Raw genomic sequence first — 23,971 nt, 5'->3', positions numbered from 1 at the left:
CTTCCCCTCCAGGAAACCAAGTCCAGTGGATTGTTTTTGAAACTTTTATGGAATGACTATGACCTGGATGACTGAGAATCTTCATCAGCATATTGCATCATTCAAACAAATGAGAACCTATTTTCCTTTAAGGGTTTCCGGAGCTGATTGTCTAATGAATATCACCTGGGTCTGCACAGGGTTCTGTTTGTTTATTTGATACAGAGAGAGGCTAACCCCGAAATCCCACATAGGCTACTCCGTCAGCGCTCCGCCCCGCTGCGCTCCAGACCGCCTGCGCAAAGCAAAGCCTACAGCCTCCGCTGTGGCTCCCGTCCGCTCCACTCTATGATCTACTGATTAAATTCAAAAGCAGCGTGGAAATGAACCGGGGTTTCCGAGGATCATTAAAAATAATTAAAATTCATTATTTTTTTTAATTAAGGCCTTAATTGGCACTAAAATTATTAAAATATGTTTATCGTGGCATTTATAATTCTTTAATAAAAAATGTTTATAAAAACAAATTACGAACTGATGCCAATACCCCGAATCTTAAACCCTAGTTTTACTAATTTAGAGGATTAAATCAAATTGTATCATTGAAAAAAGAAGGCTGAGAACAGACTTAACCTCAAAGTAGAAAATATCACACTCTGAGGTCTCTAGATGTGACTGTTTACTGTTACTGGTTTGAAGCACAACCACTATTACCCATTTAAAGCTAAAGATGTGGAAAAACAAAATCTACATCAGGTTAGCAAATATACAGGCCAGTTTTATTTTAGCAGAAGATCTAAAAAAGGCAAGAAGAAGCTAAAGAGCAGCAAATACCTTAAGTGACATGTTGGGGAGGAAAAAAACGGTATCTGTGTGCCTGAAGTCAAACTGGTCAAACTGGTAGTTCTGGTGGTAGTTCAGTTGTCTGAGGCTCCAAAGAACACAAAGTAATGACGTTCAATAGGGGTGGCAACAGGGATGGCCAATCATTGTTTGGGGTTGGCACCAGCACCCCCCCCCCCGTGAAAAAGACTCGTGACCTCCTCCGGCTTCTCTCCATCCAGCCCTCTCTCTCCCCCCCTTAGTCCATCACAGCTCAGCTCAGTGACTAAGAATGTCCAAGAGCATCTGCAAGGAAACATGCTTCAATTGAAAACTGAGCCTTTAATTAATTTATCTGTAAAATTATAGATTTATAGACTGACTAAAAAAAAAATGGCTGTCATGTTGCACCAATGTTTAAATGGGAAGATCGATGGAACCGAGGAAATGGAATAGAGCAAACATTATTCTCTGACCTTTATTGATCTTTATGCTGATAATCCTAAACAGTGATAAGGACCAGAGCCCTCATGTATGCATTATGTAGATTCTTTGTAAAAGGGTGTTTATGCTCCTAATTTTGTCAGGGTTCTGCTCTCTGTTTCCTGTCTGTCTGTTATGTCTTAAGTTACTACCTATTGCCCCCTGGTGCCTGTTACTTCCAATTGGCTTCCACCTGGTTAGTTCTATTCACACCTTTCCCATATAGACACACGTTTCCCATATAGACACCACGTCTGCAGTTCCTGTTTTCTTGTTGTTTTGTTGCTTCTTCATCTCTGCTCCCCACGTGTATTTTCTCTGAGGTCACTGGATTTTCTTTGGTTTTCAGTATTTTTGCATTTTCTGGATTTTTGCCTCTGTTGCCTGTCAGTCCTTAATTGACTGCTGAAGAAGTAAAGAAAGTACTACAGACTGATCCAGAACTCAAAACTTTCTTTCTTCAGACAGGTTACATAGCTTCAGCTGAGTGGAACATACAGGCTGAGTGCTCTCTACTCCTAAAAAAATCTCCACCACCCAAACCTTCACTAATCTGTTTACCGGCTTCCCCAGCTTCTGATCCCCCACTGACATTCTGCTTCCAAGGGCAGGCACCGCCGCCAGCAGAAAAATACTACGGCTTATCCAGTGGCTTAGTCTGACGCTGCCACTCACTCTCCAGTGGGTCAGTCTGAGGATGCAGCTTCCTCCCTGTCAAGTTGGTCTGATGCTGCCGCTCACTCTTCGTCTAGAGACCCCTGAGCACGCTCTGGGATGTCCAGAGACCCCTGGGCACACTATGTTCGTCCAGTGACCCCTGAGAACGCTCTCTGCCATCCAGAGACCCCTGAACCCAATTATGGTTCATGTTGTGAAACGGAGAACTACGAGGGCACCATGGCTGAGCTCCAAGGCCCCTAAGTGGGGACTCCTCAACTCCAAGGCCCCTCAGCGGGTGCTCCTCACCTCTTCATGGGTCCCAAGCTGTGCCGCCTCTATGTGGGTCCCCAAGGCTCCTGTGCCATAGTCGGCGGTACCCAATGTTCCTGCTGCAGAGATGCCATCCTCACATTTGTCCTCCTGTATATCTTTCTTATACAGAGCCTGGGTGTTGAGAGTCCAGTTTGTTATTCAGATGAACACCTGGGTACTTAGAGATTTCAATGTCTGATCCCTGGATGTTCACCTGTGTCAGGGGGGGAATCTGCTTCTACCAAAGTCCAACACCAGCTCCTTGGTTTTCCCTGCATTAATCAGAAGGTGGTTCTGCTGGCACTAGAACACGAATTTCTGGGTCCACTGTCTGTACTCAAAATGTCCATCTTCATTTATTACACCACAGTTACAGCATTTTATCTTAGCTTCTTTTCCACATTTTCCGTACTCATGCTTTCCTGCACACCTTCCACACCTCTGTTTTCCTTTACAAACTGCTGCTATGTGTCCAAATTTTTGGCAATTGAAACATCTCAGAGGTGGAGTATTGTTAATGTTAACATCATAGCTGATGTTACCAATGAACATTTTGCTGGGTAATTGCTCTTCTTCGAATTTAATTAACACAGATAAACTGTCAGATCTTTCTCTGTTTCTTTTTGTTTTTAACCATTTTACGTCTTTTACTTTTGCACAACTTATGTTTTCTAGAATCTCTGTTTCAGACACTCTTAGAGGAACTTCTCCAATGACTCCCCTGCTGATCTTTTTGTTCTCCACTAAGCTGCACTGAACTCTTATCCCCTCAATTTTGTTGAACCGCATGGCTTTACCTTGCTGAGCGCTGTCTCTGCAGTTGATTAACAAGTCTCCACTGTACAGGATTCTGGCACCTCTGACTTCTCCTACAAGTTTATTTATGGTTTTTGTTAAGTGAACCGGATTCCAATATGTAAAAGAGTCTGCCTGATTAAGTATGAATATAAATTTGTACTGATTTTGTTTTGCTGTGGAATGTATGGATTGATCATCACTTGAATGTTCTGAACGGGACTCCCCTTCAACTGATCTCTGCCTTTTCCGCTTTTTCTCATTTTTTGATGATTACCCTCTTCCAATCTTCTTCATTGTCACTATTTCCCTCTTCCATCCCACAAGAATCGCTTTCTGTTTCCTCACTACTCACAGCCCAGGACATTTCTCCACAAGCGACTTCAAAAGACGCGCCATGCACCAAACAACCATATGGCTCTCAATCTCACTAGCGACCCTCCGGAATGTCCGTTCTAGGCTCCCCTGTCAATAATAGAAGAACACTTCCTGGTCTGCCCTCGAGGTAATGGTCCAATGAGCCGCAGGTGTGCAGGGAGGACCAAAAAGGACAGGGCACCACCTGGTGGTGGAGAGAGGGAAAAACACAAAAACAACCCCAAAACAGACCACACAAACTGAATTCCTAACACATTCATTGTTGCAGTGGATTTTGTTATTTTTGTCTAGTAATGAAATTGTTGTTAAGATGAATATTCCAGAGGGAGAACTTCACAATCAGTGGGTGACTCAATATTTTCTTGCTCCACTGCATAATATACATTAAACATGACGTCAGGATTAGGTTGTGGTTTGGTGACCCAAAAGCAGGGGCAGGGAGGCAGAGGTGAATATCGTGAGGATTTAATAATGAGTAAACTGAAAACAGATGCAGGTAATCCAAAAATCCAAAAAGAAAACAAAGTCCAAACAAACATGAAACCAGGAGTCCAAAAATCTAAACATGAAAACTAGTGAAAACGTACCAGAAAACATTGAGACATCAGGGGGATCAAAATCACAAGGAGGAAGGCTCAGAGAGACGGAGTTGGAGGAAATTTGACGAGGACCCAGCAAAGAAGAACAGAGCAGAGAGTGTATTTATATGAGACTAAACAAAGAGAGAGCTAATAGGCAGACTGGGAGCAGGTGTGCACAGAGCAGGAGAGAAAAAGACCTAGGGAAAAAGGAGAACACAAGAGGGTAGCAAAGGGCAACTAATAAAAAACGTAGAAAACTGAAAATAACTAGAAAACACAACGAAATAAGAATTAAACCACAAAAACTAGAAAACAATGAGTAAAGCAAAACTGAACACAGAAAACATGGCAGAACTAGAACTCTAACACATGATAGATATACCACAGAGTGGTGTTATTGTATTTTTTAACCATGCTCATGGCTGACCTTCCCTTCTTTCTGCTTTTGTTTCACCGCTGTGATGAACAGGGGGGTGATGGCTCCATCTCTCTGAAACTAGATGCAGCTCAGCACATAGATCAAGAGCAAGGGTTTAATCAGCTCAGCTTTGTTTGTACACAAGCTTAATAAATTCCACTCCAGATAATTTATATTTGTTTGACTGGTTGCATAATTAGAATCCTAAAGTGAACACTTTATCCGATTTAAAAAAATGGCAATAAAGCAACAGACAGAAAGGGAAGTAAATTAGTTTTACAGACTTTATTTTTGCTCTTGTCATCTTCAGGTTAATGATGGATGAGAAGCAGTGCTGTGTCACACTATCAGTCCAGCCATACAGAGGCCTTGCAGATGAGAAGTTCGTTGTCCTGGTCCAGAACGCCCTCCCTAGTTCCCAGCTGACCATCCGCGCCCTCCATCAGTGTGAAGATGGACACAGCTGGCATTCCTTTGCCCACTATACCTCTGACGCCACCGGGGCTGTAGACGGTGTGTGGATCTGACTCATGATGAACAGAAACAGCCATATAAGAAGAGATGCTGCCAGTCTTTCACCTTCTGCCTTCCACTTTTCAGTTTCAGAGGACTGCAGTGTGGGGGGAACTTATACAGGGGTGGAAGCTATGGGTTTGTTATGGAGCCTTGAACCAGTTCCAGGCAGCAAAGCAGGGCTCAGGTTGGTCTGCCATTCTACTGCTGCCTGTCCATCAGTATATCACTGCCAACAGCTGACTCTCCCTGTACCCACAGGATGAGGAAGAAGAATGTCCTGGCCCCCATGGTGGTCACCATCTCTGTTTACAAGGGTCACCTGAGTGAGGGCTTTGGGGATCAGAAGCCTCTGGCCGGTGTGGAAGTGGAGCGGTGGTACATGGCACCTGGTGTCCGACGGATTCCAGTCACAGAGGATGGACTCACTGGCACCCTCTTCCTACCTTCAGGTAGGACCAGAAACCAGTCCAGGTGGACTAGAACCAGTATTCATACTTCTAGAACTTTCCTTCATTTTGTCTGTGACAGACCAAAAGCAAGCAGCCAGTAATAGAGAAGTGGAAGAAAAAGGGAAAATGTTGTTTTTTGTGTGTGTATTTATCCACGTATTACAATAACCTGGATAAATTTCCTTCCAGTCAATTGTTTCCAACACCTCAGCAGATACAGATCTGGAAACAATTCCCTGTTTTCTGCAGTGGAGCCTTCACTCGACTAGACTCACCAAGTATGCAACAAGATCGAGGTTAGATAAAAGTATAGTAATCGGTTAGTATGGTCCAGTCTAGGGCAGGTGTGCTGACACTTTTTGTCTGTCCCGGCTTTAATGTTCTTGAATCAGGTAATTAGAAAATTAACAGGACTATTGAGAACCAACACATTGAGGAAGTATTTCAGTCATTAGATTCAGGCGTGCTGGGCCAAGGACACATTTCTAAGTTGCAGAACACTGGCACCTGAGGGCTGAATTTGGCCATCCATGGTCTAGTCAAAGTCCAGGACTAAATCCTTCTTAGAATATATGAAACAGACATTATGTTCTAATCTATTCTTCATCCAATAGAACAGGGTTGAAGGAGTTATAGTAAGGGTGGAAAAGTCTGTATTTGTTAATTGTAGTTTTAACTTGTTTGTGAGCAGAATCCATCCTATTATGAAGGACCAACTCTTCCATATTTAAAAATAAATACAGAAATAAATAAATGCTCAATAAATGTATAAGCATACAATTAATTGCCAACAAAAAAGTGAGACATAAATGTATATAACTCTTAATTAGCTTCTTTATTTATTTGCCTTTGTAATATTTACCTTATTTATTTTTCTGTCCTTTATAATCTTCAACTTTATTTTTTAATTACTTATATTTTTAAGTATTTATTTATGTGCATGTTATAATATTTTTGTCTGTTTTATTCTTCCTTTGTATTTTTTTACCTTAGTTATTTCTTCGCCGCTGTTTATTTCTCTCTGCCCTTTTTACATTTCTCTCTGCCATTTTTACATTTCTTTATGCATTTCTGTCTCATTATGCAAATGAGGAGGGGGTGTGTCCTAGAGTCAACTTCTGCTCATTGGTTGGCTTGGCGGTCCATCTTCTTAACTCACAGAGCTCAGAGTACTAAGTTAAATGTTCTCTAAATGTTCATTATGGTGTAAGTGATCGCAAACTTGTTTGGCAACTACTTTCTCAAGAATTTTAGATAAGAAAGGAAGATTGGATATAGGTCTATAATTGACCAAGTCGTCTGGGTCAAGAGACGGTTTCTTAAGCAGAGGTTTAATTAAAGCAACCTTAAAAGCTTTAGGTACATATCCCTGTAACAGAGATAGATTAATCACATCTAAAATGAAGGAAGAGATCAAAGGGAATACCTCCCTAAATAACTTGGTTGGAACTGGATCTAACATACAAGTTGAAGGCTTAGATGAAGACAATAATTTAGCTAACTCAGAAAGTTCAACTGGATCAAAGCAGTCTAAACCCGGTTCAGATTCCATGACTACCTCAGATACAATCACGGATAGAGGAGTGCTTTTGATCTTTTTTTTAATAAGATCAATCTTATTTATAAAGAATCCCATAAAATCATTACCTATAAGAGCAGGTGGAATGGACGGTTCAACTAAGCTATGGCTCTGGGCAGTGATGGGACTAACGGCGTTGAAAGCCTTTTTTTAGTAACGAGTAATCTAACTAATTACTTTGACTGTAACTATAACGCAGTTACCATTGCAGACACCCCGTTACTGCATGTTACTCAGGTCGAACAATAAACTTTTTTTCATGATAGGACTCGTGCTCGCCTTGTTATGAGAGAGGGGAGGATGAGATTGGCTGATGTATAGTGAGATTCCGTCTGTCAGTTGGGTAGGTGGGTGTTTCTGCTGGCGGGTGTTAACGTACAGCACACACAGAGAGATGGAGAGTGAGGATGACTCCAGCAGCAAAACAGCCTTTTCCAGATGGAAATACTGGTGTTACGTCGAGCTGCGTTTCCCCATCAGATACGGTTTCCCCTGCATCTCCGCACAGCACAGGTGGCACGATTCACCGCGCAAGCGACAGGAAACGCACATGCTCGCTAAAGGCACGCAACAGTCGCTCTGTGCTCGCGCCACAGGAGAACTATGGAGAGCGTGAACGATCAAATGATAGCCTACAGTATATGGAGAAAGGGAGAAATCTGGATGGATGGATGGATGGATGGATGGATGGATGGATGGATGGATGGATGGATACTCTGCCTTTTCAACCTACTGTATTTTTTTATTTTAAACATTAATTGATGTCCTTTGTGGCAGGGATGGAGATCCATATTTTATGTCACACACAGAGTATACATCTAGATAGATAGATATATAGATAGATAGATAGATAGATAGATAGATAGATAGATAGATAGATAGATAGATGGATAGATAGATGTTGCAGTATCTATAACAACCCAAACACACAGGATTTCAGAATTAGACATCCCCAGTTATTAATTTCATATACTCACCAGATCTGAACGCCCTGTTAAAAAACGTCAGATAGTGTTCCCCCCTGATGTCATTGACGTTGAGTTGCAATAAATGCTAAACTCTCTGCAGGTTCTTGTCTTTGTCGTCCGCTCTATTCAGCTGGCGTTGGAAACACACGGCGAGAAGGTGGGGGCTGGGTGGGGAGGGTTACGGGGCGAGAAACGCAAAAGTAACGCAATAGTTACTTTTACTAGTAACTAGTTACTTTTATTGTGGAGTAACTCAGTTACTAACTCAGTTACTTTTTGGGAGAAGTAACTAGTAACTATAACTAATTACTTTTTCAAAGTAACGTGCCCAACACTGGCTCTGGGTGAGTTTGGCAACTGTATTAAAAAGAAATCTAGGATTATTCTTATTCTCCTCTATCAATGAGGAGAAGTATGCTGCTCTTGCTTTACAAAGGGTCCTCTTATACAGCAGGAAACTATTTTTCCAGACTAGGTAGGATTCCCATAGGCCTGTGGAGCGATATTTTCTCTCCAGTTTCCTAGCATTTTGCTTCAAAGTGCGCAGCTCTGCATTAAACCAAGGAGCAAGCTTTCTATTTTTATTGGTTTTCATTTTCAAATGAGCTGCGTTGTCTAAGGCAGTACGCAGAGAACTAGCAACCCCATCAACAAAATCATCAACCTGTGAAGGGGAATAAGCTATGCTTTTGCACTCTGCAGCACTGCTCAGCGACACAGAGGAGAAAGTGAAACAGATACTTTAAATGTATAGCTGCACTATCTGATAATGATCTGCTAAAATTGAACCTTCTTTTGGGGGAGGAGAACTCTGTTAGAGTAATCCTGAAGGTTATTAGAAAGTGGTCAGAGAGGACAGGGTTGTGAGGAAATACTGTTATTTCTCCATATTCTTTGCCGTATGTCAGCACAAGATCCAAAGTATGAAGATGAGAATGTGTGTGACTATTCACATTTTGAACAAAGCCAATAGTGTCTAAGATTAGAGATGTCCCGATCCAGGTTTTTGTGCTTCCGATCCGATACCGATATTGTTTTTGGACTTCCGATCCGATACCGATACTGGCCGATACCAGCCTATCCGAGCATGTATTTAAGTTTAAGTTAAAGTATTTAGCCTTAGTTGTAAGACTCATGTTGAAAAGGGTTTTAGTACTCTTGATAACATCTAGCCAGCTAAATTAGGTGAGATTGAATAAAACACAATGCTTGGTAACAACAAACTTACCTGTTTATTAAGAGATAAACACAAACTGGACAAAATTACGAATAGCAATCTGAAATTGCACAGTGAGCAGTAAAACCGTAAACAGTTAAAGCTGCAAGTATTACTGTAAGTTTTAATAAAAATGCAAAACAGGGGAGCACTGGCGCAAAATAGTGGAATGGATCGTTTCAATCGGCGAAACTGGAAAATACGGACCGGATTTTTTTTTTAAAACTGGATCGGCAGTCTGGATCGGCATTTTACATGCTTTGCCGATACGCATTTTTTTGCCAATATCGGCGTCCCGATCCGATACGTGGATCGGATCGGGACAAGCCTATCTAAGATAGCATTAAAGGCTGCTCTTAATGTTAATTCAATGTCAGCATGGATGTTAAAATCCCCCACTATGATGACCCTGTCAGTATTTAATACCAAATCAGAAAGGAACTCTGAAAACTCAGCTAAAAATTCAGAGTAAGGACTTGGTGGACGATACAAAGTTACAAAAAGAAGAGGTTTTCTTGCTTTGAAATTTGGATCAGGGAAATTAAGGGTTAAATGTTCAAAATAGTTGTAGGTATTAACTGTTTTGGGAGTAATCAGTAAGTCAGACTGAAAGATTGTTGCTACTCCAATTTCCCAATTGGAGTTATTTTAATTTTAATTAGATTATCATGATTTACTCCTTTGGGATCCAACTTGATTACTGGCTGTCCAACAAAATTTCACAAAAATCAGCACATCAACTAATGACCTAATGAAAAACAAGCTCTCTGGAAACGGTCACTCAGGCATCCTTGAGGTTTAGGAACTCCAGAGAACTTTGTGAAATCCACTAATCAAAGATGGAGGAAACCCCCAGATCCCATTAGATTAGATGATTGAAGATATATTGTTCCAGCTTGTTAGAATCTGTAATGTGATTAACCAGAACAAAGCCTTTGACAAAAAGATGGAAACTAAAGTGTTTCTTAGTGTGAAAGTGTTTCTTAGACAACAGTTTCTTTACAGGTGACATACATTTTTCTGACAGAGAAAACTGTGGAAATGAAAGAGCCGTTTTTATTGCTATGGTTTGTTTTAAGGACCTGGACCTTTTCCTGGTCTCCTGGACCTGTGGGGAGGTGGGATACAGCTGGTGGAGTACCGGGCAGCTTTACTGGCCTCACATGGGATTGCCACCATGGCTCTGGATTACCTCACATGTAAATACACCATGGAAACAGGGGAGACTGTGAAGCAGGACTACCTTGAGGTAAATCTAATTATGACATGAATGCCTTACAGAAACCTTTTGGTATACAGTATCGTTTATAGAAAACCGTAACATATTTAATGCATCAATTTTATTTAAATGTGATGTGGGATTAGAGGTTCCTTCAATCCTGGTCTTCAGGACCTTGGGCCTCATTTATGAAATATTCGGTGGGATCTACACTAAAAGTGTTTGTATTCCGATGAGAAAGGCGCATATCAAATTATCTTAGGGTTATCAAACATGCACAAGTAAAACAAGAAGTATATTTCCTTCATAAATCATTCACATGTGCCCAAGGCTAAAAAAAACCCAAAGGGATCACAATAGGTCAGTGGGGTTGTGTGTGGGGGGGAAATCATATTTTATATTTTATCCTTAGCAGGATACAGTTTAAGACTGAAAAAACCCCAGCACCTAGTAAACACAGATAACGTGATATCTTGCAGGATGAACGGTTGAGAAGGATGAGAGGTGTGTTAATCAAATCTGAGCATAAGTGTGTGCAAAGTAAGTCCATGAAGCCCTGGGTCAATGTCCTGCAACTTTCCTGGAACCACAGCCAACCTGCAAAGCTGTGAAATGATTGTATCCAGTTTACGGTTCTATTATCTTAACATCTCAATCTGAGCGTTGATAGCTCTGCAGATCCACTCATACATGCTGGGTAGCCTGACAACAGCCAAAACAGCCCCTGACATCTTCAGAATTTCATGATATGCCAGGTATAAGACAGGACACAGAAGCTAAGCAGGAAAGACAGGGGAGGGAGGGAGGGAAAAAGCATCCTCCTCCTACCAGAGACAAGTCAGGAAAAAAAATGCGTACCGATAAAAACTTGTAGTCTAACTGAGGCAGAAATAGATTTGATAGCGACTGATGTGGAAAGTCAGGTAGATGTCTGTTAGCTACGGTAGTGGTGTGAGACATAGAAGTAAGTATTGTTGAAGACTAGTAGTCTATCTTCTGTCTAGTTTATCTTTAGGATAAAAATGAAGACACTCAAAGGATTCTCTTTGAATCTTCTGCCGACTCTGGGGAAAGAAGATTTTTATTCCTTCAATTCCAACGTCGTTCAATAAACACGGTACAGAACAGAGCACTTCCTGACCTCTTTCCTAAAGAAAGCACACCTGTCTTCCATGTATTTATACCAAATTCTGGCAGCATGAAGATTCTGGGTTTGATTCCCGGCCTGGGGTCTTTCTGCATGTAGTTTGCATGTTCTCCCTGAACATGCGTGGGTACTCTCTGGGTACTCCGGCTTCCTTTCACAGTCCAAAAACATGACTGGCTTCTCTAAATTCTCCCTAGGTGTGAGTGGTTGTTTGTCCTGTTTGTCTCTGTGTTGCCCTGCGATGAACTGGAGACCTGTCCAGGGTGACCCCACCTCTAACCCACAGACAGATGGAGATAGGCAGCAGCAACACTAGTGACCCCCCAGCAGGGATAAGCATGACAGAAAATGGATGAAAGGATCTCTGTGAAGATCCTCAGTCATCCAGGTCATAGTCAAGCTTGAAAAAAGTTCAGGTAGACTGAACTCTTTCAAGCTATATGGAGTGTATTATGTTTTTGTTTTTTTTTGTCCTAGGCGCCTCCATCTGTGTGTATGTCTGATACCCTCATGTGTATGTGGAAATCTGTGTGTTTTGTCCGGTTTGTGTGCTGAATACTTGTGATTTAGACAACTTAAGAAGTAGAAAATATTCTGCCAAACTTTTTGATGCATTTTATCAAACGGGAACCTCAAAAGCTTCCCAGTACACACATAAATTAATGGAAAAAACACCCTTTTGGCAAAAACAATCGTCTTCATATCTGGTTCCCATTAAAACTTCCATTGTGTAGGTAAGCCCCACCATTGTGTAGGTAAGCCCCATTGTGTAGGTAAGCCCCACCATTGTGTAGGTAAGCCCCACCTGAATGTGGAATTCAGGCCCCTGTGTCTTACCAACTAAGCAAGAGGTCAAGGTGTTTACACAGACTCAAATATTTCACTTCCACACTATTGTCAATGAAAATGGAGTCTGATGCATGGACTGATCACATTAATGAAAGGTAGCATTGAGCTTAGTGCTGGTTGCAATATTAGCTTAATGGATTATTTCACTGGATTATTTTGTTCCTAAAAGCTGTTTTAGTCAAAGAGTTTATTAGTGATTATGTTTAACACCTGTTAGGCCCTAACAGCACCAGCACTTACCACAGCGGATTCCCTGTTAGGGAATCCGCTGTGGTAAGTGCTGGTTGCCAATAACAGCTATAATTAGTTAATAGACTAAAGAAGCTGAAAATCCAGTGCCCACCCAGCTACAGTGTCTGAATTTGCCCGCTTGAACTTTTCGACATTTTACTACATTTCAGGCTTCAAACATAAAGATATAAAATGTAAATTTTTGGTGAAGAATCAACAACAAGTTGGACACAATCATGAAGTGGAACGAATTTTATTGGATATTCGAAACTTTAAAATAAAAAACTGAAATAATGGATTTACAAAATTATTCAGGACCCCTGATTTGATACTTTGTAGCGCCACCTATAGCTGCGTGACCCGTTCCATTCTAGATGCTGGTTTCTGTTTTGGATCATTGTCTTGTTGAAAGATAAATCTTCATCCTAGTCTTCTGCAGACTCCAGCAGGTTCTCCTCCAAGATGATCCGTATTTTGCTCCATCCATCTTCCATCAATTCTAACCATCTTTTCTGCTGAAGAAAAGCAGGTGCAAACCATGATGCTGCCACCACCATGTTTGACAGTGGGGATGGTGTGATGAGCTCTCTTGCTTTTACAGCAAACATAATGTTTTGCATTGATGCAAAAAAGTTGGATTTTGGTTTCATCTGACCAGAGCTCCTTCTTCCATGTTTGCTGTGTCTCCATTTTTATGGATATCTTTCAGAAATAGCTTCCTTCCATAAAGCCCAGATGTGTTCAACATCCGACTGATTGTTGTCCCATGGACAGAGTCTCCCTCCTCAGCTGTAGATCTGTGCAGTTCATCCAGAGTGATCACGGGCCTCTTGGCTGCATCTCTGATCAGTATGATGTTCAGAGGAACTGCTGGGTTTTCGTAGACTCTCAGTGGTCTGATTCTCCTTCCATTTCGATATCGCTGCTCAGAGCACCTCTGGATGTTTAAAGCTGGGAAATCTATTTGAATTCAAATCCAGCTTTAAACTTCTCATCAACAGTATCTGGGACCTGCCTGGTGTGTTCCTTGTTCTTTATGATGCTCTCTGTGGTTTAAACAGACCGCTGAGACGATTTATGAGACCATTTATATATATATAGATATAAATATCCATCTATATAAATGACCATGGAAACACCCTGTGCAATAACCCTGTACACTCACCAGCCACTTTATTAGGTACACCTGTCCAACTGCTCGTTAACACTTAATTTCTAAGCAGCCAATCACATGGCGGCAACTCAGTGCATTTAGGCATGTAGACATGGTCAAGACAATCTCCTGCAGTTCAAACCGAGCATCAGTATGGGGAAGAAAGGTGATTTGAGTGACTTTGAACGTGGCATGATTGTTGGTGCCAGAAGGGCTGGTCTGAGTATTTCAGAAACTGCTGATCTACTGGGATTTTCACGCACAACCATCTTTAGGGTTTACAGAGAATGGTCCGAAAAAGAAAAAACATCCAGTGAGCGGCAGTTCTGTGGGCGGAAATGCCTTGTTGATGCCAGAGGTCAGAGGAGAATGGCCAGACTGGTTCGAGCTGATAGAAGGGCAACAGTGACTCAAATAACCACCTGTTACAACCAAGGTGGGCAGAAGAGCATCTCTCAGTACGTCGAACTTTGAGGCAGATGGGCTACAGCAGCAGAAGACCACACCGGGTGCCACTCCTTCCAGCTAAGAACAGGAAACTGAGGCTACAATTTGCACAAGCTCATCGAAATTGGACAATAGAAGATTGGAAAAACGTTGCCCGGTCTGATGAGTCTCGATTTCTGCTGTGACATTCGCATGGTAGGGTCAGAATTTGGCGTCTACAACATGAAAGCATGGATCCATCCTGCCTTGTATCAACAGTTATGGCGGGTGGTGGTGGTGTCATGGTGTGGGGAATATTTTCTTGGCACTCTTTGTGCCCCTTGGCACCAATTGAGCATCATTGCAACGCCACAGCCTACCTGAGTATTGTTGCTGACCATGTCCATCCCTTTATGACCAAAATGTACCCAACTTCTGATGGCTACTTTCAGCAGGATAATGCGCCATGTCATAAAGCTGGAATCATCTCAGACTGGTTTCTTGAACATGACAATGAGTTCACTGTACTCAAATGGCCTCCACAGTCACCAGATCTCAATCCAATAGAGCATCTTTGGGATGTGGTGGAACGGGAGATTCGCATCATGGATGTGCAGCCGACAAATCTGCGGCAACTGTGTGATGCCATCATGTCAATATGGACCAAACTCCCTGAGGAATGCTTCCAGCACCTTGTTGAATCTATGCCACCAAGAATTGAGGCAGTTCTGAAGGCAAAAGGGGGTCCAACCCGTTACTAGCATGGGGTACCTAATAAAGTGAGTGTAAAAAACAAAAACAAGCTTTCATATGTGGACGCACTGTATATACTGTATATATCCCATGCAGCTTTTTCTTCCTTTGGCACCTTCACTTTTTGACATTTTGAGCTGATGGAACGAGTAAATTTCTCCACTGCGAGATCAATAATGTCAATCAATCAATCATTAAATCAATCAATCAATCCATCACAGTGTAGCGGACCTAATTTCCCACAGAGGGAATCTATTTATCATCATCAGTCATTTAAATCAACATTGGATCATTCAGAAATCCTGACTGAACTTCTGGAAAGTTTGCTGCACTGACAGTAAATGGGCTGATTCATTTTACACACTGCCTGTTCTTATTTGTTAAAAAAGTTTTCAATTTCCAATAATTTTGTTCCACTTCATGACTGTGTCCCACAGGGCACCACAAAACACCGAAAAGTTCATCTGGGAAACTCGGTATAGGCGATAAAAAGTTGGCTTTTTATCAATAAGCAATAAATCGTTATTTTAGATAGAAAGAACTAAAAAATAGTGATGTGAAGAACTAAAGGTATCTTTTTATATGAAATATGGTGGGATTTCACATAACAGCTCCCCATCTTTTTCTCAAGTATCATATTTTGCTGTGTATTTATCCTTTGGCCCTACATGTAAGAAAGGGGTCAGGGCAGAGTTGCAGCTGTCACACATCTTGTAGTGGTCTACAGAAAGTGCTCAGAGCTCCATTTAGAGGTGAAAATTCCCTTATTGCTCCTTTAAAGGGACAGAGTTTAAGTTTTACCCCCATCTAGTTGTGAACTAAAGACTGATTCACACTGGTCCAATCCGATTTTTTTTCCATGTCACACTTACTACCTATAGGCTCCGTCTGTGCAGGGTGAGCAGATCTGTGCAGATTGTTTTTCTTCTATGTCTGAGCTATACAAATTAAAACAATTTTCCACATTTGATGTGTAAAGATTATTAAAAGCTATTGAAGATAAGTAAACAACCAGTGAAGCTACAAAGAATAGCCCACTGCTTGAATCTGTGCAGCATCTGATAAACCAGAACAAATAGAGAATATTTGTAACCCTATATTCAAAACACATCATGGGAACTACACTTAAAGGAAAAGAAAGTGCTGCAATAAAGGCTGTGAGACAGTTTCTATGCTGGCTGAGGCAGAGAAGTGATGCTCAGAGACAGATCTGGGAAGTTTATCAACGTTATTCTTTTTTTTATAATAGAAGAGAGTGATAAGCTGTGCTTGCACCATCCGCCCCTCCTTGTTTTGTTTTGGTGAGGCTCAAAGTTTTTCACTATTTTATTATATCCACTTTCTGTCCTGAATAACTGCGCTTTCTGTCCCTTATTTCTGCGCGAATCAAAGAGGATCACTTCTTTATCCGGTTTCTGTCCTCCTGAACTCCTATAATGGGTAAAATGTTTTTTTTTTAATGTTTCATTGATTGTTTATGCCGTCTGCCCCGCTCTGCAGACACCCTGGAGACTCTGGCATAGGTCTTTCAGCTATCAGGGGAGGCTGAGAAGTATGTTCCCGCTATGGATGGAACAACCACCTCTGTGTCAGGGTTTCCGTGTGTGCGAGAGAGTTGTGCATCTCTCCAAGAAAGGATCTTTGTAGAGAAGCTGTGCAGTCTTCACAGGTGAAGAGCAGCACAGCTTTCTCTCGGTGCTGGTTTCTTGTTCTTGTTTTGTTGTTCTGTTGTTTCCTGGCTACTCGTGTGTTTTTTCCCTGAAGTTCTCTTAGATTTTGGTTATTTTTGGTAATTTTATTGTTGGATTTTTGCCTCAGTTGCCTGTGGAAACTTATTAAATCTGCAAACTCATCTTTGACCCCAGCTTTCATGGCTGTCATTTTTAAATGTAATATATGTATGAATAATGCATATTATTTTTTTTACTAATTATGACAATATGTTCTTAAGCTTCAGCCATAGCATAAAGTCTTTGTAATGGTTCACTAAATCAATAAACTAAGTAAATTATTTACAAGTTGGAGAAAAAAAATGAGATAAGAGTTTAGTTAATTATTGGCTAAAGTATTTAAAAACTGTTCTGGATAGCAGTAGGTTTTCCCACAGACAGCAGAACAATGGTCTCTGACATCAGCTCTGGGTCATTTTATGACAGGCTACCGGCCTCTGTGGGAGGTGGATTGGGAAATTGTCACTATTTGTATCCAGGTTCAAGTCTAAGAGAGCAATAACATCATTGACAGAACCTAAAGCATATTTCCAGGAGCATAAACATCATCTCAGAAATGATTTGGACACTTTTTATAATTCTCTTATACTGACTTTCACCTTTCCTGTGAAATATCTGTGAACCTTTTCCTAATCCCTGCCTGCGTTCTCCCTGCAATAGATCTAATCTCTCCTTATCTGTGAAGACCCTACATCATTGTCCCTGCTAATGACCTCTGGTCCATCACCTTCCTGAATCTGATCTTTCTATTATGGCAATAAACATAAAAAATTAAGAGCAACTTTGAGCACAGTTTGCCCAGAAATGAAAGAAGATTCGGTTTATTCCAGGAATGAGCTACCCAGCGAGTATCGTCACTATAATAAGCTGAGAAAGTAAGTAATTCAGGCGAGACTGACAGAGGAGTGATTCAAAACTGTTTATTCTCAGGCGAGCAGAAGCTGCGGCTAGGGTGTCTTTGACTGGAAGCTCTGGTTAAAGAGAAACACAGATTAGTGACTGCGATAATCAGACGGAGGATGACTATGTTCAAGCTAGTCACTGTCCTGACACTTAAGTCCAGTGTCCAAATAACGGGAATGGTTTCAGCCGGTCGACTGAACAGAAGCAGCGGATGCTGCCAGAGATTTCCTGACGTGGAATGCTGCAGAACTGACAGGAGACCAGAGACAGGCAGACAAAACAAAGGCTCAAGAAACATCTGGCACTGTTGGCTGGGAAACAGGAAGCATATTAATCCAAAACTTTAAAAAATAAAATAAATAAATTAAAATAACTCAAAGTTTGGAAAAAGTTAAAACGATTACATTTTTTATTTAACATAAGATCTCTTTCTTTGAAAAGTCTGCTAGTTAATGACTTTATTTGTGATAATCACATTAATTTATGTTGCTGCAGCAAGAGGATTATGTGAGCATAAATGAGGCAACTCCTTCTAGTAATTTATATTTTAACATACCCAGAAATTCTGGGCAAGGAGGAGTAGCTACAATCTTTCAGTCTGACTTACTGATTACTCCATAGGCAGTAAATAATTACAACTCTTTTGAACATTTAACCCTTAGTTCCCCTCATCCAAATTGCACAGCAAGAAAACCTCTTCTTTTTGTACCTTGTATCGTCCACCAGGTCCTTACTCTGGTCATCATAGTGGGAGATTTTAACATCCATGCTGACATTGAAGATGATAGCTTAAGAGCAGCCTTTAATGCTATCTTAGATGCTATTGGCTTTGTTCAAAATGTGAATAGTCTAACACATTTTCACTTCATACTTTGGACCTTGTGCTGACTTATAGTGTTTGACTTGGTATAGAATGTGAAGAAATACCAGTATTTCTGTCATGATGGGTTTCAGATATTTTGCCCACATGCAGATACAACTCAGAGGAGGATTGAAAAGTTAAACAGTTTATTGAAATGTGACAGAGAGACAAAAACCAAAGATTCTCAGCATGGGGAATATCCAGCGGTCAGGTGAACCGGAACTGGAAACACTAGAGGGAGATCAGAGTGATGAGTTCTAGGTCCATGGGAATTTTCAGGCCAATACTGAAATAAAGCCAGGGAAGGACTCACTGTAGATTACTTGTGGTTGCTCCTTGGTTTGTGGGGACTGTACAGATAAGGAGAAACTTGGCTGGGGGGCGGACAGGTAGACTTATAGTGGTCCAGAGGAGCAGACTGTCAACGAGCTTTCCTGAAGTGGACTGCAAACTGAAGCGGTGAATGATTTCCTTAATCTCAGAGAAAAGAATAATTCCTTCCAAGGCTTGAAGGACTAGGTTTATCTGGTAGATCAGGAAATAATCCTGCCAGAGACCACAAAGGAGAACAAAGGGTAAGAACCTTGAACTCAGAGAGAAAAAAACTCAAAGGTTAGACTCAGCTCAGTTCAGAGAGGCTAGATTACCCAATACGGGCAAACACTCTGGCGTCGAGGTGGTGCCAGTCCGCTGCACATATACTCCTCAGGTAATGACCAAACAAGCCACAGGTGTGGGTGATAAAGCAGAAGAGGCCCTCCAGGCCAACAAGGGAAAAGGGCACCATCAAGTGGATGGGTGGAGACAGTAAAAGAAAAACACAAAAACGTCTCTCACAAACAGAAACCCTAACAATTTTCTCACAACCCTGTCCTCTCAGACCACATTTTCATAACCTTCAGGATTCCTTTAACAGAGTTCTCTTCCCCCAAAAGAAGGTTCCACTTTAGCAGATCATCATCAGATAGTGCAGTTATACATTTTAAAGAATCTGCTTCACTTTCTCCTCTGTGTCGCTGAGCAGTGCTGCAGAGTGCAAAAGTTTAGTTTATTCCCCTTCACAGGTGATGATTTGTTGATGTTAATGGGTTTGCTAGTTCTCTGCGTACTGCCTTAGACAACGCAGCCCCTTTGGAAAAGAAAAACGTTAAAAATAGAAAGCTTGCTCCTTGGTTTAATGCAGAGCAGCGCACTCAAAGCAAGATGCTAGGAAACTGGAGAGAAAATATCAATCCACAGGCCTACGGGAATCCTACCTAGTCTGGAAAAATAATTTACTGCTGTATAAGAGGACTCTTTGTAAAGTAAGAGCAGCATATTTCTCCTCATTAAAAGAGGATAATAAGAATAATCCTAGATTTCTTTTTAATGCAGTTGCCAAACTTGCCCAGAGCCATAGCTCTGTTGAACCGTCCACCCCGCCTGCTCTTAGCAGTAATGATTTTATGGGATTCTTTATAAATAAGACTGATCTAATTAAAAATAGATCATTAGCACTCCTCTAACTACGTTTGGTTTATCTCTTGAAGGTGAGGCAGCATATGAGGTAACCATAGAATCTGTGCAGGGTTTGGGCTGCTTTGGTCCAGTTGAGATTTCAGAGTTGACAGGACTATTGTCTTCATATGGGCCTTCAGCGTGTGTGTGGTGGATCCAGTTCCAACCAGGTTATTTAAGAAAATGTTACCTTTATTCTCGTCCTCCCTTTTGTCATGGTTTTCACGTATTTGGCCCTCATGCAGATCACACTCAGGAGACAGGAAGCAGATTAAGGTATTTATTAAAGCTCACAAATTAATACAGATCAGTGTGAAATAAATCACAGCGGGTCAGCACCAAGGTGAGTCACGAGACCGGGGTTTGCTCGATCTAAGATAGGAAGAGAGAGGTTAGACGGCGCACTGAGGACGGGCTGTGCGTCACAGAGGTGCGTAAAGCTTGTTTAATTCATTCAAGAAGTCAGCATCAGCTGTATCTACCGGGGGGGAGGGTGTGTTGTAGTCTGTGTTCCCCTGTATGCCTTGCCACATCCTCCTGGTGTTGCTGGCATCATGGAAGAGATCCTGGATCTTCTGGCTGTGGTTCTGCTTTGATGATCTGATGACACGGTTCAAGTTGTCTCTCGCTGTCCTCAGTTCCTCTTTATCTCCAGACTTGAAAGCTGAGTTCCATGCTTTTAGCGATTTCTGAACCTCCACATTCATCCAGGATTGCTGGTTGGACCGGGTGGTGATGTTCTTTGTAATGCTGACATTATTCTGAGTTTATTTACATCTCTCTTCCTTATCCAACCTTGACCTTCCAAGTTTGGCTGTGAACCAGGTATTGTCTTTATTGTAACTCATCCTGGTTGGTGATGGAACACACACAGCTTTTTCAATTCAAAATGTCACGACTGGTGTTCTTTCTCCTCTACAGGGGCTGGGGTTGATATGATAGCGGGAAGGTGGTTTGAGAGGGATGTGAAGGAAGTTATCTATGTTAAGAAAGAAAAAACAACCTTAAACAGAGGGAGTGGACTCAGGTTTCAGCTTTCAAAAACCTACAATGCAGCGATAGAGTTAATCCCTTCCCGCTGTCATCGCAACACCAACCCCTGTAAAGGAGAGCAGAGGGCCTTACCTATTCAGCCAGGCCAACAATTCCCTTTAACGACCCCTCTTTCAGACACTTAGATGGGTGCATTACAGGCAAACAGCCAAATGACCCCCATTCCAAGGGGGTGGACCCCTTTATCCCTTTCAATTTGCATGTTTTGAAAACAAAAACAAGGTTTTGTTTGGCTACTGTATAAAACCTTAAACTCAACCCTATTCCTGACATTTTGAATAGAAAAAAATTCTTGGTTTGGAAGTGAAACATCTTCAAACTTCAAACAAAGTCCAATGGATTGTTTTTAATTTTCTGTTTTGTAATGACTATGACCTGGTTGACTGAGAATATTCACCAGCATCCCAGTCAACTTAACCTTGTTAGGCTGGGACCTGACCTTGGCAGGCTGAGACTTGACAGAAAAAAGAAAATGAGAATTTTCATTGTTGACTCCCTCTGGTGCAGAAAGCAGAGGGGGTTCACGCTCTAACCCTTCAAATGTGGGAAGCAGAAGTGGCTTACTCTCTAACCCCACTGATGTGAGAAGCAGAGAGGGCTCACTCTCTAATCCTTCTGATGTTGTTAGCAAAGGGGGCTCCCTCTCTAACCCCTCTGATTTGTGAAACAAAGGGAGGTCCCACCCTAACCTCTTTGGTGTGGAAAGTAGAAGCCGCACACTCTCCCTGTGATGCTGGAATCAGAGGGAGCCCCTCCTTGAACACATCTGGTGCATGAAGCAGGGGGTTTTCACCCTAAACTGCTTTTGTGCCAGAGTCAGAGGGGGCTCCCCCCAGTCCCTCTAAAGCAGAAAGTGGAGGGTAGGACTTGGACGGACACAAGGGGGTGGGAGGTAAAACGTCCTCCAGACCAAAAGTGGCCTGAAATCTTCTCCTGTGTCCAAGACAAGGGGCCCTGAAGACCCTGTAGCAGCACCATACTGGATACCCTAAAGCTGAGTCATAGCGCGGCTCATCTTCCATAAATTCTCCAAATATTTAGGACATAAAAGCAGGTAAACCGATCTTGTAATAATTCTTTCCTCAAACTCACCTGAAGAGGCAGAGGTGGGTTGAGTTGCTGATGCAAAGAACCAGGTTATGAGCAGATAAATTGTGGCAGAAGGTGCTCTGCTGTTGTGGGGTATGAAACACTGAGCTTTCCCAATCTGTGGCTCCTCCCTTCACCTACTCACTTCACTACACTCGGTGTGAAGCTGCCTTGCAGATGAACTGAGTCTCTTTGAGTTGCTGTAGGGTATATACACCATCCACTTTTGAGATGGCCTTCCCTCGCACTACTGGAACAGGAAGCTGCTGTCACCATGGTAACGGGCCAAGCTTTGACAGTGGCCAGAGGTGTCTAGTAACGAAGTACAACTACTTCGTTAGCGTACTTAAGTACACTTTTTAGGTATCTATACTTTACTCCATTACTTATTTTTCTTCCTACTTCTGACTTCTACAGCTATATTTTCACATAGTATCTGTACTTTCTATTCTTTACATTTTTAAAACAAACGTTACTCATTATTCTTGGCTTCGGTTTAATGTTTATAAATATTTATTTCAGGTCATGTGCTCCATCCAATGCAGATCATTGGCTCCATCCACATCTTGTGAAAACTAGTGTAATTGGATGAGTCATATAACGCAAACACTCATTGGTTAGCTAAAGGAAATCATCAGAAGTTACTTTATACTTTTATACTTTAAGTAGTTTTTGGACCACATATTTTTTCACTTTTTCTTGAGTAAAGAGGTCAAGTTAATACTTCAACTTTTACCAGAGTGTTTTTAAACTGCAGTATCTATACTTCTACTTTGTTGGGAGCTGGAGAAAATACCATTTTTCTCCAGCAGAGTCCGCCGTGGATCCTCTGAGGGAGCCTCCTGCACAGGTGCAGCTCATCAAGACCATCAGAGGATCCACTACTTAAGCTGCCTTCAGACCTTACCTCAACGCCGCAGTGTTGTTCCAGTTGGTCAGCGCTAAAGCCTTGATCTCAGTGATTTTTCCATGTCCTTAATCCCGAGTCAGATTCTAACGTTTGTCTCTGTGCCTCTAGGTGACTCGTGGTGACATCACCATTGGAAACCAAACCCCGTCAACAGTCCTTAACTGTGTTGTCTCTCACGCAGACTCCGGTGAAACCAGATTCCAGGCCCGAACCAGTCTTCTGCATATTATGTGCTTGTGCAAATAAACTTGTTAAACTTTTCATCCTGTGTCCGTCAGTGGTGTTCTGCATCTTTGGGTCTCCATTAGAGAACCGATCATGACATACTTAAGTAACAAATGTGTGAACTTTTGACACCACTGGCAGCGGCAGCAATGAGGCATAAATAGACGGCTTTGGAAATAGCTGGTTAATGGAAAACTCATCTATAATGTGAAAGATTGCACACAAAAAAACAACTGGATGGACTCTCAGAGTTATGACTTAAAGGTGACAAAACACAATTTCCTTACAAAACCAGTAATTTATTTTAATGCTCTGTAGAAAAGTCCTCTCTGTCCTCCTCCTATCCTCTTCTTCTCATCAACCGCTCTGACCAACCAGTTGATCTGAGGGTTGCAGAGAAGAGAGAAACAGGATGAACCTTTTGATTTTTTTAACTATCAGATAAGAAAAATAATGAAAAAGAGGGTAATTGTCCATGCTGATATTTCCTGCTGAAGGAACAATTAATTTCTGTAAACAAAGTTCATGGAAATTATAAATTCAGAACAAACAAAGATATGAAAAATGGCCCCCAGTGTTCATTTTGTTTTTATTTACCCTCCACAGCAGCCAATGCTCATTTTAGTTATGGAGAAGTTCAGACTTTGTTTGTATTTGAGGTAATATCTATTAAATGAATACAGTACATTTTTTCCCTTTTTTGTATACATCACATTTTTTATATATTTGTTTTTGCTTACAAAAGTATTTAAATTTATCTTAGTAGTT

The 23,971-nt window shown here is 41.5% G+C and overlaps 1 protein-coding gene across 1 annotated transcript in view; it reads left to right on the top strand.

Annotated features, from left to right (window-relative positions):
* Positions 1 to 23,971, top strand: part of LOC119798201 (acyl-coenzyme A thioesterase 1-like) — a 35,547-nt gene that overhangs the window by 5,097 nt on the left and 6,479 nt on the right. The window contains exons 2-5 of the mRNA XM_038307552.1: positions 4,739 to 4,941; positions 5,029 to 5,128; positions 5,203 to 5,393; positions 10,236 to 10,405. Coding sequence (XP_038163480.1) covers positions 4,743 to 4,941; positions 5,029 to 5,128; positions 5,203 to 5,393; positions 10,236 to 10,405 — 660 coding nt within the window. The 5' untranslated portion in view covers positions 4,739 to 4,742. The remainder of the gene's footprint in view (positions 1 to 4,738; positions 4,942 to 5,028; positions 5,129 to 5,202; positions 5,394 to 10,235; positions 10,406 to 23,971) is intronic.

Source organism: Cyprinodon tularosa, unplaced genomic scaffold (genome assembly GCF_016077235.1).
Source record: "Cyprinodon tularosa strain WSP-4 unplaced genomic scaffold, ASM1607723v1 ctg613, whole genome shotgun sequence".
Classification (NCBI taxonomy): domain Eukaryota; kingdom Metazoa; phylum Chordata; class Actinopteri; order Cyprinodontiformes; family Cyprinodontidae; genus Cyprinodon; species Cyprinodon tularosa.
Note: the sequence above shows the minus strand (reverse complement) of the source record. Positions and strands in the feature narration are given on the sequence as shown.